Raw genomic sequence first — 16347 nt, 5'->3', positions numbered from 1 at the left:
ATGGAAATTCTCCTTTAGCTTAAGAAAACCAGCTCCTCTGGCCACTGGAATTCAGGGTCAGGAGGTTCATTTCATCAACTAGACATTTCTGTAGAATGCCTTGATATTTGATACTTCCATGTGGCAGCACCTCATTCTCCTTGAATCTACCTGACCTTTCCTAATATACTGAAGCAGTGGGCCAAGGGTAAAGCAATTTTCTTGCCAGTTCTGTTACTCAGTGGGGAAATTTGGCTTGGCTCCTAGCTTGGCTTTTCTAGGTCAGCCCTACAGTGGTAGGGAATTCTGATTTATTATCCTCTACCCTTGATCTTTGTAGTCTTCCAGGAGTTCATTAAGATGACAAACCATGATGTGGCACATGCCATCAGCAAGCGGATGTCTGGAGATGTGCGGGATTCCTTTATAGCCATTGGTGAGTGTTTCTTGCATGAACATAAAAAGAGGCTTGGGGTTTCCTTGCAGAGGGAGTATGAACAATAGCAAACTTTGTTCTGCTGAACTCGCCCTGGCAAGTAGTCAGCCCAGCAGTCAACCAAATTTCTATAATTTTGACAGAGATTAAACAAGCTGGCCTAAATTAAATTTCCTATTTTATTCCACTTGCAAAAATGTGTATTGGGATATTTCATAGAATTGAACTATTCTGTGAAATGGTACTAGTGTGTGAGAGAGAATGCATGGGTGAGTTGCTATGTTGCATTGGGAGATTAGCCAATGGTTGTTGGGGAAGGGGTGGTAGGGAAGATGCCTCCTCGCCACTTGAAAGTTTGTAATCACAGTGTAGCTTTCCCCAAATCAGTCTTTTCTGCACAGCCATGAGAGCTAGAAACTTGCTCATGGCAATTGCTGTGCAGATTTCAAATAACTATGGCTAATATTTAACTGTGGGATAGAATCTGTGCATAGTATCTCATTCCTATCAGTAAATCCTTTAAAAAACCTTAGCATGCTCAGCAGCATGTTGTGAATGCTTAGATCTTCGATTCTTCAAGCGCTGTCTCCTTTTTATCACTGTCTTCCTACTTGGTCGCATAATGTTGATTCTCTCAGCCTGGTTAACCTCCTTGCAATCCTACTCTCCTAAATGGGATTTTAAAAGGAACCTTCACCACGACTAACAGGAAGTAGCCACCCTACCTGCTAGCTTCACCAACACTGGACTTGAATGTGGCTTCTTTAATTGTTGCTTCTCTATTCAACTTACTGTATTGCAGTGGGCCTGTCCACTTCACTGTAGACCCAGAGGCCCATCCAGTGGTGTCTAGAGAAGGATGCTGGGTACACAGACCACTGAAGAACAGTTGTGAAAGAACCGGATGTATCGTCCCTTACTGTATAGCTAGAACATTTTGCAACTCCCACACAGACTTACAGAGCAGGAAGTGGCTACACAACCATCATATGGCTTTCCTCCTACTGCAAACAAACAGAATTGTGGGCTTATCCACATGGGAGCATAATTTCATGCTAAAGCCTGTTCTTACCTCTGTTTTTTATATTTACCATCCACAGTAAGGGATCAATGCCAGCTGCAAAGATAGTGTTTTCTATTCACACTGAGGGCAAGGATCAGTCACGCCGTTTCCTAATGACCATGCCCTCTAATTTAACTTTTCCACTCCCTCTGGTTGCTTGGCAACCGAGTATGCTCAGTTTGTTCTACCAGTAAGTTTCATTTAAAAGGCAACAACCCAGAAGTACGATTATTTGTATTTTCACTGGTACAATACAGCTGAAATACAAATCTTTGTTTGAGCAGTGTTATGCTTGTGCGCACAAATTAGTGGGGAAAGAAAAATAAGGCACCATTTGCAGCAACATAAAAAACCAGAACAGGGGAAAGCAACCAGAAGTTGCTTGTCAGCCCACAGGAAATAAAATGAAGGGAGGGAGTGGGTGTGGAGAGGGGAACAATTGACACACCCACCTAAAAGCATCGGAGCAAAGTGTCTGCAAGTGCTAGAGATACGGAGTGAAGAAGTTTTTCCTTCCCTTTTAGTATTATCAGAGGATTGGGATGGAGTTACAGGGGGAGGAAACTGCGTGATAGCTTCTTTTTGCCAATAATATCATGTAAACCAAGCAAATTTAAAAGAGATGTGAGTAGCGCCAAACACACGTTAAACCACTGAGTAGCTGAGCCCTGTGTTTTTTAATTTAGTTTTTTCTTTGATGGAGGTAAGGCGACTAGACTATACATATATAGCCTTCCACTTCCAAACCTGGACTCTGGAAATCTGCATCCATCAGAGATGGGGCCCAGACACAACACATGGGCCATCGTTCTTAACTTGTCCATCTGAGTGCGTAATACAGTGATTTTGTGAAGGTACTTTCCAAGAGCTCTCTTCTCTACCCATACCTCTTCTTTCTGCACACAAACTAAAATGTGACTTGAGACAACTGAGCTTTTTTAAAAACATGGATGGAGGATTGGCGGAGATGGGGCTTCCTGTTCAGTATGTTCATGTTGTGCTCTTTCTTTAACCTCTTTGTCTGAAGTGCGGAGTGTCAAGAACAAGCAAGCTCTATTTGCTGACAAACTGTACAAGTCCATGAAGGTAAAAACAACACTCCCTTTGCTATTGACTCTTACTAGGGAAGGGAAGGCGAGATCAGTATGTTGTTAATAACAATATTGTCATTGTTGTTGTCATCTGATAGCACAGCAGGGGCTTGGGTGTTTTCCTGTACAGCTTGCCTGCTTTTGAAAAGGGCTGTAATGGCTTATTACCACCGTGAGCCACTGAAACAATAGAGAGGTACCTGCATCCTCCAGCTAGCTCATGCAGTATGTTGCTTCTACAAAGAGAGTCAGTTTGGAAAATGGATTGTTGCTGTATCTGTATAAATGTCAGTCACAGTACTCAACCCTAAGTCTTCCAACTCCCTGCCATCCCAAATATATAGCTTGACTATAATAGGTTGAGGAGGAGGAGCAGCAACGACAGAGTGAAGCAGGTCCCTGAGGTAGCACTGGTAGGGGTCCAACACCAAGGCAGCTCATCTGTTAACACTGATGTACATTAGCAAAACAGGATATGAAGCTCTCATGCAATCTTCTGCCCAGTGTCAGTGCAAACAAAAGTACTCTACCTCTGGTTGATGGAGCCTGTTGCCATCTCTTCAAAATATTTTGCTAATAGCAACGTGAGGGGAAATCCCCTTGCTTCCTGCCACCTTTTTTTTTCTGACTGGTTTTTCAATCTCCCAAGGGTGCTGGCACGGACGACCGAACTCTCATCAGGATTATTGTCTCAAGGAGTGAAATTGATCTGCTCAACATCCGGCGTGAATTTTGGGACATATATGACAAATCTCTCTATCACATGATTGAGGTAATGAGGGCTTCAGCCTTTTTCAAGCACAGATTGCCTGTTTGTGTGCAGTGAGCACTGCTGACCTTTATAATTTGTCTCATGTAGATCTTTGACTAGTTGTAATCATGGCTGCTTGCTCATACCAGGTAGATGTTCAATCCAGGCATACACAAAACTGCCTGCATAGGTTGAAAAAGAATGTTCAGTCATATTAAGACTGCGTTACACCATTATAATTTCCTCCATGGAGATGTACATTCATGTAAGAACAACTGTATACTGTAATACCTGAAGTGTAAGAGCATACTCATAGTAGGTGCCTGATCAATGTGCTTGCACATTTCAAAATTATCCAGGACTTTTTCCTAGACAGAGGCTGAGCAAAACTGTAACTTTCAAAAGCAGCTGTTGGACAGGCTTTTGTTAAGACGGTGCTTCAGAGTAACTCAGCAACAGCCCGAGTTAAGGAGAAGCTAAAGGAAAGGTACATATACATTAAAGGAAGTATATCATTTTATGCTAGTTTAAAAGTTATGGCTTCCCCTAAAGAATCCTAGGAGCTTGGTAAGGGTAGTGAGATTTCGCCGTTAGAGATCTGTTTCCCCTCACAGAACTACAGTTCCCAGGTTTTCCTGGCACAAAGAAATGATTGTTAAACCATGTTGAAATATGATTAAAATGTTTCTTTTAAATTTCTGTACCCTTGACTTTACCAGTAAGGCTGGTCACTTGTAGGCATTTCTGGTTTTCATTTTTTCACTTTTATATTTTCCTTTTTTTGCAGAAGGATACCTCAGGAGACTATCGCAAAGCATTGCTAGCCATTTGTGGAGGAGAAGAGTAAGCACTTGGTGGTTCTTCATGCCTGAGCCATTCTCATTCACATAAATGCAGCTTAGATGTCACTGTTGCTTTTAGAAGCTTCAGGGGATGTTTTGGATCCACTGAGAAGATTCACATTGTGCTAGGGGAGAAAATGTACCACAGAAGAACTTAACATTGAAAGCAGCGAAGACCACATGGATTGCTCAGTCTTATGGGGGGGTGTCTAACGGTGCAAAACTGAATAGTGTACACATATCCAGTGATGTAACGCTGTTAGTGGCATCTTAAAACAAAGAAATAAAATGTTATATGTTGCAGGTCACAAAATGGCTCTTGCCTGGTTTTTTGCAAGAAAAAAACATGTAAACCAGAAAGTCTAATACTCAATAAGATGCTGGACATGCAAATAGTGCTCTCCCGTACAGTTCTCATGCAGCGGTTCACAAGTGGTGACCTACCCTTGAGTTTGGCAACTGCTTGACACAAAACAAAATGAAAGATATGTAGGACCTAGTTTCCTTACACTGGACTTTAGAGGAACTTGAAAGCAACATCATTCCTCTCTGCTTTTGAGCCTCCAAAGTTCAATGTGACCAGGATGAGATCTGACCTTTCTCCCACATTTGGAGGTCATGGGCAAATTGGTCAATTTCAGTGGCTCATCTTTATCAATCTTAAATTCAGTTCTCCACATTAGTTCGCAGCTTTTTAAAGTTCTCATGAAAGTTCATCAGCATTTTAGTGAGAATTTCTGTTAAGGCATGCTGTTTTATATGCACGTTTGCCTAATAAACAATTTTTTTGCAAAGCATTTCTATAATATGTATTTCTATATATTATTTTCAGTAATACATGCATTTATATAACACTTTATCATAGTAATACGCATTTTTGTACACATTACTTGGCTGGAGAACCACATTGCAAAATTCAGAAAAGTGAATTTCGAAAGATTACTGTGTTTCACCTTACATATTGTTTTGGAAAGTATGGATGAGGCAAGTTCACATTTAAATGGGAATGGAATCTTAATTTCTCCCCTATCTGTATTCTCATCTCACATTGCACCTTGGAGGGATACACTGAAATCGTAACAGATCTTGAAGGTTGCATCAGAGATAAAACTCCCTTATGTCCTCTATGTCAGGCAGGTCCAGGGAATAATGACAGACTCTCACAGGATTGTTATGATACATTTTATTTTTTTATTTATAAATATATTTGTATACTGTAACTTCATTTTAAAACATCACAGTGGTTTTACAACAAGTACAGAACAAAAAACGACAATAAAAACATTCAAAAAATACAGTAAAAACAAATCAGGTCAGAGCTGCACATTAAAACATCTCTTTTCATGGGGAAGGGCAGTAGCTCAGTGACTGGGCATCTGCCTTGTATGCAGATGGTCCCAGGTTCAATCCCCGGTAACTCCAGGTAGGGCTGGGAGAGACCCCTGCCTGAAAACCTGGAGCGTTCCTGCTGGTCAGTGTGGATAATACTGAGCTAGATGGACCAATGATTTGACACAGTATAAGGCAGCTTCCTATGTTCCTGTGAGGGTATTCTAAGTTCCCGTACACCTGTTCTGTGTAAGTTCAGTTTCCTCAAGCCAGTGGCTGGTAGGCCTCTTGCTTAGCAACAAGACAAGCATGATATTCAAGTGACTTGATATACAGGAGCTTTCTAAAGCTAGGAAGAGGCAATAAAGAGGCTTGTAAGCTGCTTACCTTTTATTTGTTCTAGCTTTAGGCCCAGTGCTGGAATTACTCATAAGGTGACTTCAGTTTTCACCAGACAACATAAGCTTGACATATTGGCATGAACCTCTTTGTACTTGCATATCAGGATTTTTCCCAAGAGTGCATATGTAATAATATATTCAGATCATCCTTGCTCATTGCCAATTTTTCATTTGGGCAGAAGGATACTTGAGAAGTTACTTACGACCACATGAAGGCCCAACAGGGAAAAGTCCTGATTATGAAATCTTTTGGGGTGGAAAGGTCTCTAAATCTGTTGGCAAGAAAATAGTTCTAAATTCACTCCATTCTTACAGCTGGAGGAGCCTCTCGCAGGATGAAGGAGGCTTTGAAGACACAGGTCACACTAGAGTTTTCATTTCTATCTCTGCTTCCTAGACTGACATGGTAGTCCCTTTCTTGAGGGCCATGCATAACTCTCCTGAACAAAGGTCCTCTCTTCCACCCCCTTTTAGCCTCACAACAACCCTGCAAGGTTGGGTAGGCTGAAAGTAAGGGGAATTGGACCTGGGTTTTCCTGGTCCTTGATCAACACTCCTAACTTGGAGACTCAAGGTACTGAATTTTGTGAGGACTTAAAACAAGCATTTGTCATTTTGATTAATTCAGCTTGATTCAAGAATGGTATCAAAAGAACAATTGTATCCCAATTGTCTGTTCCTCCAGTTGCTTTTCCCTTCTGCTAAGCTCTGATACCAGAAAGGTTTTACCTAGGGGAAAAAATGGGGAGAGGGACTTGAGGAAGAAAGCTGTAGATGGGGCGAGGTTCTGCACTTTAGCCGTTTTTTGTGGCTAAAATTTGATCACCTCTAACTCCCTCCTCACTATATGATAAACCACATCCATGTTCATATGGATCTGCTGCCAGACTCCTCGCTGTCATTGGAAGCGTTTGTTGTTGTATTCAAACTGACAACAGGGGAATTGCTAATGACTTCCCTGAATAATCTTGATCTGCTTAAGGTTTAGGTGGTTGCTATCAGGCTGGTGACCACCCATAATAGAGCTTTGTCAACAGTGGCCCTGCAGTTGTGGAACTCTTGCTATGGAGGTGTGGTAGGCATCATCCCTTGTAATGTTAAAGAGTGCTTTGAAGATTATCATTTTCTTTCAGTGGCTTTGAGTTGGTATATTTTGGAGATTTTGCATTGCACGTCTCTGGTTTTTAATGCCACTTTGCTGTTTTATTCATTAGATGAACTTATGGAATGATTTTTCCCCTTAATTTTATATATGGTAAGATTTGTAAAGCAATTTCAGATTCAGTAAAAGCCATTTTGTGGAAATTTCTCAGAAAGCAGGATATGAATTTATAAAATGAAACAAAATTTCTGTATTCTCAGAAACCACTATTTTCTGCAACAAAGGGGCCCATGAGCAATGCAAAAAGGGCTTCACCCATGCACTCAAGCGTTGTTGTTGTATGCCTTCAAGTCGATTATGACTTACGGCAACCCTATGAATTGGCGACCTCCAATAGCAACTGATAAACTGTTCAGATCTTGTAAGTTCAGATCTGTGACTTCCTTTATGGAATCAATCCATCTCTTGTTTGGTCTTCCTCTTTTTCTACTCCTGTTTTTCCCAGCATCATTGTCTTTTCTAGTATGGCACATTTAAATTTCCTCAAAAAAATTAAAATGTGGAAATATTTCTTAAAACATTTTGGAAAATACAACGTACAACTGGATAGAATTGCTTTCAGAGACACATCTGAGCTATAGACTGCCAACGGGCCATCTCTGAGTTAGTCTACATCAATTGACCACATCTATGAAGTCATTTTTTGGTCTAGCTCTGGACAGCGTTATCGAATTTGAATTGATGTGTGGTAAAAACATGTTACTCATGAAGAAAAAGAAAATAATTATCAGAAGGGATGTATGTGTGAAAGTATGAAAGGAAGAGGTAAAGCAAGTGTAACACTCCACATTCTAACATTAAAATGACCTCTGAAGAAACTACCGATGTTCCACTATGGTGAGGACTTGCTGGTTCCTTTTTGCTGACTGTCTCTTCTTAGTCTCTTCTTTTCCCCAGCTCCTGCCTCCTCTGAGGGCTGTGCTGTGTCAAAGAAATGCAACAGGAAAGAGTGTCTTAATGTTTAAGAGAAATGAGGACGGAAAAAGAAAATTGGGGAAGGCAAGGGAATGGGAAGTCATGAGGAAAACAATATCCTCAATTATTCCCTCAGGAAAAAACATTGCTAAAGGTTACAGTTTCACAGCCACATCCAGCTGCATTGCATGTCCTTGTCTCAGACTGGGGAGCCTAGAGAAGGTTCCAAGAAAAGCTAATTGGTGTTTCATGAGTTGCGACATTTCAAAAAAAACAATCAGCTATGCACGTTGTGTCCAGATGTCTGGTGCATACCCTCCTGAATCAGCTGGCAACAATATTTCACATCTCGTTTCCCACTAGCAGATTCTAGGAGGGATTTTGCTTCCTGTTGGTCAGGGTTGGGGAAGCTATGAGTCTCTAGATGTTGGACTACAATCCCCCTCCTTCCTGACTAGGCCATGCTGGGGTCAGGCCTGCCCTTAGCATGTGCGGGTCCCAGCGCAAAAGCATAGTTGCCCCCCCCCACAACCTATTAAATACAAATATGATTACCTTCACTTCAGGGAATAGGCCTCTAGTCAACCTGTTCCATATCCATTTCTTATTCATTGTTGCCTTTGTTCGAGGCTGTTATCTCAGCGCATACTGTGAAGGTTTTAGTGTTTAACTTGTGAAAGTTGTGTGTGCGAGTGTGTCGACAGGGGGGTTCGTTTGGTTTTGTGTCCAGTTCCCCCCCCTTCTTCCTTCACCTTGCATTTTCTGTTTTCCTTACAGTTTACTGTTTAATTTCTGTTGCTGTGAGAGCGTGTGTTGTGACTGGGGGGTTCGTTTGGTTTTGCTTCCAATTATTTTCCTCTCCTTTTTTCCCTTTGAATTTTCTTTTGAGATAGTTTTGAGCTGGTTGGGGCAGTTGTTAAATTCCCCCCCTTGTTTCTGTTCTTTTTTGTCCTGCTTTATTTTTGGGGATTGTGGGGCTGTTTGTGCAGCCTCTACTCCTTGGTTTCCACCCCTATTCATTTTGCCCCGGGGGGGACAGCAGCGGTGACTTCCTTCTTTTCTGAGCCATTACTTCGCCCACCAACTGAGGCTTTGTTCTTCACACGGCTATCTCTCCTCGTGGCTAGCTACTGCGGCCGGCAGGAGCACGCTGCAGCAAGCCGTTTCTTCGCTGCACCAGAAGGAAGTCTGCTGTGGCGACGACTTTGATCTTCGCGGAGGCGGCTCTCTCCCCCTGCGGCTCACTGTTGCGGCCTCCAGGAGCTTGCTGGGGTGGTTTTCTGCTGGCGGCGGCAGTGCACTTGGATCGTCAAGTGCGGGGGGCCCCCAAAGCGCGGGGGCTGGGGCAACTGCCCTGCTTCCCGGTGCCTAGGGGCGGCTCTGGCTGGGGTTGATGGGAGTTGCCGCCCAACAATAGCTGGAGGGCCCCAGCTTCCACATATTTCCTATAGAGGATATACCTTTGGGGTCTTGGGCTTCATTGGATAACTTTGGTTCCACCTACATTCAATGAAAGGCTGTCACTGACAGCTCTGTTTTTAGCATTCTTCCTTCTACAGGAATGGCATTGTTTTATGCAAGTTCATTCAGAGAGAAAGGGATGTTTCAATTGCTGCTCACAGTTAGGTTTGCCAGGGCTGCAACATCTCAGAGCCTGAGGCTCAAAAAGCAGGTCCTGGTGATGTCAAATGGCTGTAAACTCTTGAAATTCAAGATCTGATACAGTGAGTGTGGGGGATGCAGTAGGCCTTGTGTAATGGAGAGGGATGTCTTAATTTTTTTGGAACTAATTTTTCCAGTGGAAAGATGGAAAGAAATGAGAAGTGAAATATATCTTAAAGTAGTATTTTAAAATAATACTGTTACTACAAGTTTTCAGCAGAACGCCTAAAACCAAGATCTGAAGGTAATATGTGGGCAGAGTAATCCAACTATGGAAATTATTATTTAGATTTTAGATTTATACCCCACCTTTCTTCCAAGGAGCTTAACATGGAAACATGGTCCTCCCCCTCCTGATTTTATCATCACAACAACCCTGTGAGGTAGGTTAGACTGAGAGACAGTAACTGGCCTGAGACCCCCCACAATGAGTTTTATGGCCGAGCAGAGATTTGGTCTCCCAGATCCTAGTCTGACGCTCTAACTGCTATGCCACTCTGGCTGTCTTGAGGTTCCATGGAAATCCTCCATGTAGTGCAGCTGCTGGCATAAACCCTGCTATATCCAAACCCCACTCGATGGCTAGAAGGGGCTGGTGGAAAGCCATACCCTCTATATGTCAGCTGAAGATAGGACCATGCATGTATCGCTCCAGTACCAAGGACCACTGTCTGAACTTTCTTCCTCTGCACCACATGCTACTATTACACACTGCTAGAGCTGGTAGTCCACTATTATATTATAATTTAAGAAAGTGTTTCATCTTTTGGCTAAAAATATATTCAGAGCACATGAGCTCTATTCCGGCAATCCCACAATTTATTTATTTGCAAAAAATTAGATACCACCACCATTCAGGAAAAAATATATATAATGGGGGTGAAAAGCATGATATCCATCCCCCCCTCCCCCTGGCATCTGCATGTACAGTGTGAACATATGAAGGAACAGGAGAGCCTTCACATTTACAGGCTTCCATGTGATCTGGACCCCTGAGTGATTGGGGTCCAGACTGCATGGAATCCTGTAGACATGAAAGCTCCCTTCCCCCTTTAGACTTTTGTGCATTACATGTGGATGCCAGGTGAAGGTGCTACCAAGCACAGCTCTACTGCCTGTTTGCATGCATAGTTTATCTGAGTAGAATGCCTGAATTAGAGCTATAGTGGCTTGCAATATGTTATCAAAAATTGAAAATTCACCTCAGCAGCATGTGAAATGCTAGGCTATGAATTTAATGGTGCCTCTGTTCAAACGTGTGCACTGATGTGGATGTGCACAACAGACAAAGTACAATGCACTGTCCCATTTGGTGTTTTCCTTTCTAGAAACCCTGAAGACAGCTAGATCCTAGAGAGACTCACACTAATTTTTATTTTTGTTTATTTTTTTGCCAAAGGCAAAAATGGGAATGATGATTTACCAGGGTCCATGGGCAGGTACCACGATTCAGAGATAGTTGGAACATAAATGAACTAGTAACACTGTTAAGACCAGAACTTGGAAAAGTACTTCCAGAGTTGTAGGATACAGAATACAGGCTCCTGCTGGGAGGAAGGGTGGGATATAAATCAAATAATAAATAAATAATAAAATAAATAAATATCCTTTAAGTATTTGCTTCAAACTAGAAGCATAGTGCTCCTCCACAGTGCATTTAAAGCACATAGCTTGATCCAAAGAATACCTCACAGAGCTCCAATTCCCAGCACTCTTAAACTACAGTTACCAAGATTCTTTGGGAGGAAGTAATGTGCCTTAAATGTATAGTGTGTATGCAGCTTGGTGTTGATATCATTGTACATCACAACCTCTGGTTTCTCTTCCTCCTCACTTATCTCAGGTTCCACCATCTTCTGCATGAAGCTATGGATCTTTTCAGTATTGATTCTGAGTAGAGAAGCTTGAGTCATGCTAGCATTTTCAAGGCTTATTCAAGATCAAACCAGATGTACAATTTTTACAAGATAAGTAATCTGTGCACAGGAGCCAAAACATAGCAAACAGCTGGTTGTCTAGGTGCATTGTTTTGTAATCTTATAGAAGAAATCTCTTGTCTCCCAGTCACGTTGAAGGCGGCGGGGGGGGGGGTTCAGTTGCCTTTGTACTGCCTTAATTTAAAGGTGCTCAAGCCACATAACTTCCCTCCAGGGCTCTACTATGAACCTGTTCACCATGGCAAATGCCTTCCAGTCAATGAATATAACTGTTCAACCCCAGAGGGCTCCATGTTTCATGCCTTGATAACACCAAGTGTTAGAGCATCAGAGTTTGGGAAGAACCAGCTCTCATTTCATGTAACTGACCTTGCGCATGGAGAAGTAGAATAATCTAAAATAAAGTAAAATGATTATTCAAAAGAATAATCAGAATAAGAGATCAGATGATTTTGTGTTAAAGAAAAAAAAAAGTGTGGCTTCTGATGACCCATTTCCATACTGCTGATACCTAGAACTGTACCTCAGTTTTCTATCAAAAGAAAAATTCCCCATGACAAACAGCACCTGCTGAACTTTCCTCTCCTGTACAACTATTAAAAATCTTTTAACTTGGTCACTCTAATTCAGACACACAATAATTTGCACAATTTGCCAGTATATATTGAGAGTTGCCCAGAAAGAATTATTTGGGATACTAAAAAATACTTTTAGTTTATCCAAATGGAGATACAATGTCCAAGCCAATAGGCTTTTTGTTGTTACATAGATTAATTTAACCATTCTAAGCAGCATTTTTTAAAAAATCTGACTAGGCCCGAAACATTATTTCCTGGTTAATTTCAATTCTGTTGTGGAATGAACTGTGTTCTGAACTGAGTGTGTATCTCTCAGAGCGGATTACATGTAGTTCAGTGAAAAAGAACAGAAGAGTCCCAATCTTTCTGTGTGTATCAGGAAGCATGCACTTTGCACATGAAACAGGAACAGAGCTTGGAAAAGTTACTTTTTTGAACTACAACTCCCATCAGCCAAATCCAGTGGCCATGCTGCTGGGGCTGATGGGAGTTGTAGTTTTAAAAAGTAACTTTTCCAAGCTCTGAAACAGATGTACTCAGCTGGCTTGCCATGGACTGACTGTGAGCCATCATCTGCGAAGCCTTTCAAGGCTATACCAAGCAAGTCAACAAACATTTTAATAGGCCCTAAGTCAGGAGGTGGAGAACCTTTTTTAGTCCTGGCACAAACATTAAAGGATGGGAAGCAAGGTGGGTGAGAGGTGTAACCTGGGGAAAGAAGGTATGGCTGGGGAGGGTGTGTGGCCTGGGGAGAGTCCCAAGGGCCAGACAGAGCAGCTTGGAGGGCCGCATTGGATCCCCGGGTCTGAAATTTCCTACCCCTAAGTAGAGGATGGGGTGACCTAATCAATAACTAAACCAGTGCAACTTAAAAAAGAATGTTGTAGGAACACCTTGAAACAGAGAGCTAGCTTATTTATTATCATTTTTTAAAACGTACATCCTATTTTTTTACCAATTAGGTCTCAAACAGCTTACAACAATAAAAATATACAACATCAGATCATTGGTCTAGCTAGACCAGTCTCATCTGCTCCAGTTGGCAATCGTTCCACGATATACCTGGTGGATTTGTACCTTTTCCAGCTCTGCTACTTGAAACACTTTTAGCTGGAAACGCCAGTTACTGAAATTGGGACCATTTGTGAGCAAAACACGTTTTCTCCCACTCAGCTATAACTCCACAGTGTTATGATGGCAACATAAACAAGGATGCTTGTGCAAGTATTGAGGATTTGGGCGCTGATTAGTTTTCCCAAGGCCCACTTTTCTCTAGAAAGAATGAGTAAAGCTTCCTGAAGAAATGTCCAAATGGAATAGTTACTCTGTGATAGTAGCTACCAGATTTCTCCTAGATGGTTACTCCCAAGTGGGTTTGGTGGTGGTGATGTTGTCTTTAATGCTTCAGTTCCCAATTTCCCCATTCTTCTTCTCCTTCCTTCGACTTCTAACATTGCTTCCCCCCCTCCCGCCCCAGTGGTCCTGGTACCCATTTTGCTCCCCTGTGCCACCAGAACATCTTCTATCGTTTCAGAAGATTTGATTGTGTAGGGCTTCTTCAGAATGCACTCAGATTAACCCAAGTGTGTGATTTGCATAGACATCAGAGATCTCAGTGTTCTGGAAATCCCCTTCTCTGACCAAAACTTCCTCCCTGGGCTCAGAAGGCATCATCATTTTGTTTCACCGCTTTCTTTCAGACCAGAGCAACCAAACAGAGCAAACTGAAGGGCTGAACAATACCCCTCTCCTGGTGTCAACAGGGAGACCGCCACACGAAGTGGGTGCCTCTTGCACCCACTTCTGTGCAGCAGCTTTCTTCTTGACTTGTGGGTTCAGCCCCTTCTTCCTTTATATATATCTAAAGGCAATGTTGTCTTGCAGAAGATATCTTTTTCCCCCAAACCCAGCCCAATCCTCAGTGGTGGTGGTAGCAATATCTGTACCCTGTTTTGGGCTGTGAATTGAGTAAATACAGACAACTGTATCAGAACCTTCGGGAATGTTAAATCCATTGCATACCTTTAGAAAGATGACTTATAGCCTGATCCTATACAGAATTAAGCATCTGTAGGTCCACAGAAATCAGTAAGTACAACTAACTTTGTATAGGATGAAGTTGCAAAGCTACCATCCTATGCACACTTATATGGGCTAAATATAGCTCATTGGGATTTATTTCCAAATAACCATGTATAGCTTCAAGCTACATACCTGCAAGTGTATGCACACTTACTGAGTCCTAGTGAGCATGTTTAGGCTGGAGCTGAAGGTGGTCTTATTTATTATATTTATTTGTCGCTTACTACATTTTTTTGTCTCCAAGTGGCTTACAATTTTAAAAAAAAAGCATCCAATACCAAAATTTAAAATACAACAAAAGATAAAAGAACATTATTAACAAAAAATGCTCATCCTACAATAACTTAAAAAGGACACATCCTACCCCAACCAACTAAAAGATGAACACCAATTAAAAGCAAAATGCATGGGTGAATAAAAACATATTCAGCTGGTGCCTAAAGATTTATAGCAGTGGTGCTAGGTGCATCTCTCTGGGACAGTAGCGTAGTGACGAATTCAGAAATGCAGGGTCCCTTCATAATAATCACAGCCACACCCCCGCACAGCCACACAGTCTCCAAAGATTATACAACCTTCTAAAATTATACAGTAACCTGGTCAGGCTTGAATACTGCTTTCTGCTTCTCTAACACGGTCACTATTGCTTGAATTAGTGAATTCAGTGTCTGCCTATTTAGCTCCTACTGCCGCCAAACTGTTTGATGATGTAGATGGGATGCTATCATCAGGATTCACTGTCTCTTCTTCTGCAGTAACAGAATTTTCACTCTCCACAACTTGGCTTTTTGAAGTAGGAAATAAAGGCTTGTTTGCAACTGATACTCATTGAGGCCTGCATAACTGACCTTGAAAGCCCTACAGCAGTAAAGGTTCCCACACACATACTCTCTTTCTCGAAGGCTTTTTTGCTGCAGGGTTAAGACAAAGCCTGCTTCTCCTAAATGAAGGAATTCACACTCTTTAAGTAGGCCAGGCACTAGTTTTGCATAGGAATTTGTACCCTTTTGAACTTTGCCACCTTCTAGAAGGTAGGAAGGGATTTTTCCACCCCCTTCTCCTATCTCCCTGTGTCATCCCCTCCTCCCTCCACACATACCTAGAGTGTTAGAAAAAGAAAGAGGTTTTAGCCCATTCAGGCAGTTTTTCATCATCATGCTGTAGGGCAGTGGTTCCCAACCTGGGGGCCAGGACCCCCAGGGGGGCCACAAAGTAATCCAGAGGGGGCCGTGAACACTAAAGAAATGAATTATTTATTAATTTTTTTAAAAAAAGTCTTCACTCCCTCTACACTGTCTGCTTTCCACTGCTGCTGCAGATGACACCTCCCCCTTGCTCCAAACGAGAGGGGAGGCCTTTTGCTGAAGCGCCAGACCATCTTCCAGGCGCACTAAGGGCAGGCATCTGCCTATAAAATACATGGCAGATGCCAAAGGAGGCTGAGGGTGGAGCTACCAGAAAGAAGAGGGGATTACTATCACTGATTCCTGTCTCCTTGCACTGCCGCTACTGGTAACGCCCTTGCTTAGAATGAGAGGAGAGGGGTTTTTGTGAAGCAAAAAGAAGCAAGCCTGCAAGGAAAGGCTGCTTTTCCCCTTCCTTCCTGGCAGCCAGCCTGCCTCCCTGGGGGGAGGGGGTCACAAAACATTTTCAGCTTATAAAGGGGGTCCCGTGCTCATAAAGGTTGGGAACCACTGCTGTAGGGTAAAGAACTTCCTTTGCTGAGTTTCCCATACTAAGACTCGCAGAGCTCATGAGTTTTAGGAGGAAACAAAAGCATGGAAATCCCTAATCCTAACCTTTGGTGTTGGTTGCAACACACACACACACTTAACCATATTCATTTGCATTTCACCTTACCATGCACACCACAGATATATATGTCATTAAAAGCTGAAACACCATCACACACACTTTCTTCCCCACCTTTGAATATATTTTTCTCTCTTTTCCTCTTCCTCCCCTACTCCTGGCTGGAACAAAATCACACATCTTCCCCCTCCCCCCCCTTTTTTGCTGCGGGTTGAGAATGAGATCCTTGTTAGTAAAAAAAGTAGAAGATGTATAACACAGAGACAGAGAAAGAGAGAGAGAGCTCTTCAGCTAAAATTATTTCCCT

At 42.3% G+C, this 16347-nt stretch overlaps 1 protein-coding gene across 4 annotated transcripts in view; it reads left to right on the top strand.

Moving 5' to 3' along the window:
• ANXA6 (annexin A6) overlaps window positions 1–4475 on the top strand; it is a 67094-nt gene extending 62619 nt beyond the window's left edge. For all 4 annotated transcript variants that reach the window (XM_061617403.1, XM_061617402.1, XM_061617405.1 and 1 more), the window contains 4 exons: window positions 320–415; window positions 2506–2564; window positions 3219–3341; window positions 4108–4475. In XM_061617403.1, the coding sequence (XP_061473387.1) occupies window positions 320–415; window positions 2506–2564; window positions 3219–3341; window positions 4108–4167 (338 nt within the window). In that variant the 3' untranslated portion in view covers window positions 4168–4475. The remainder of the gene's footprint in view (window positions 1–319; window positions 416–2505; window positions 2565–3218; window positions 3342–4107) is intronic.
• The last annotated feature ends 11872 nt before the right edge of the window (window positions 4476–16347 follow it).

The sequence above is a fragment of the Rhineura floridana genome, chromosome 3 (genome assembly GCF_030035675.1).
Source record: "Rhineura floridana isolate rRhiFlo1 chromosome 3, rRhiFlo1.hap2, whole genome shotgun sequence".
NCBI lineage: Eukaryota > Metazoa > Chordata > Lepidosauria > Squamata > Rhineuridae > Rhineura > Rhineura floridana.
This window is presented reverse-complemented; position numbering and strand designations above follow the sequence as displayed.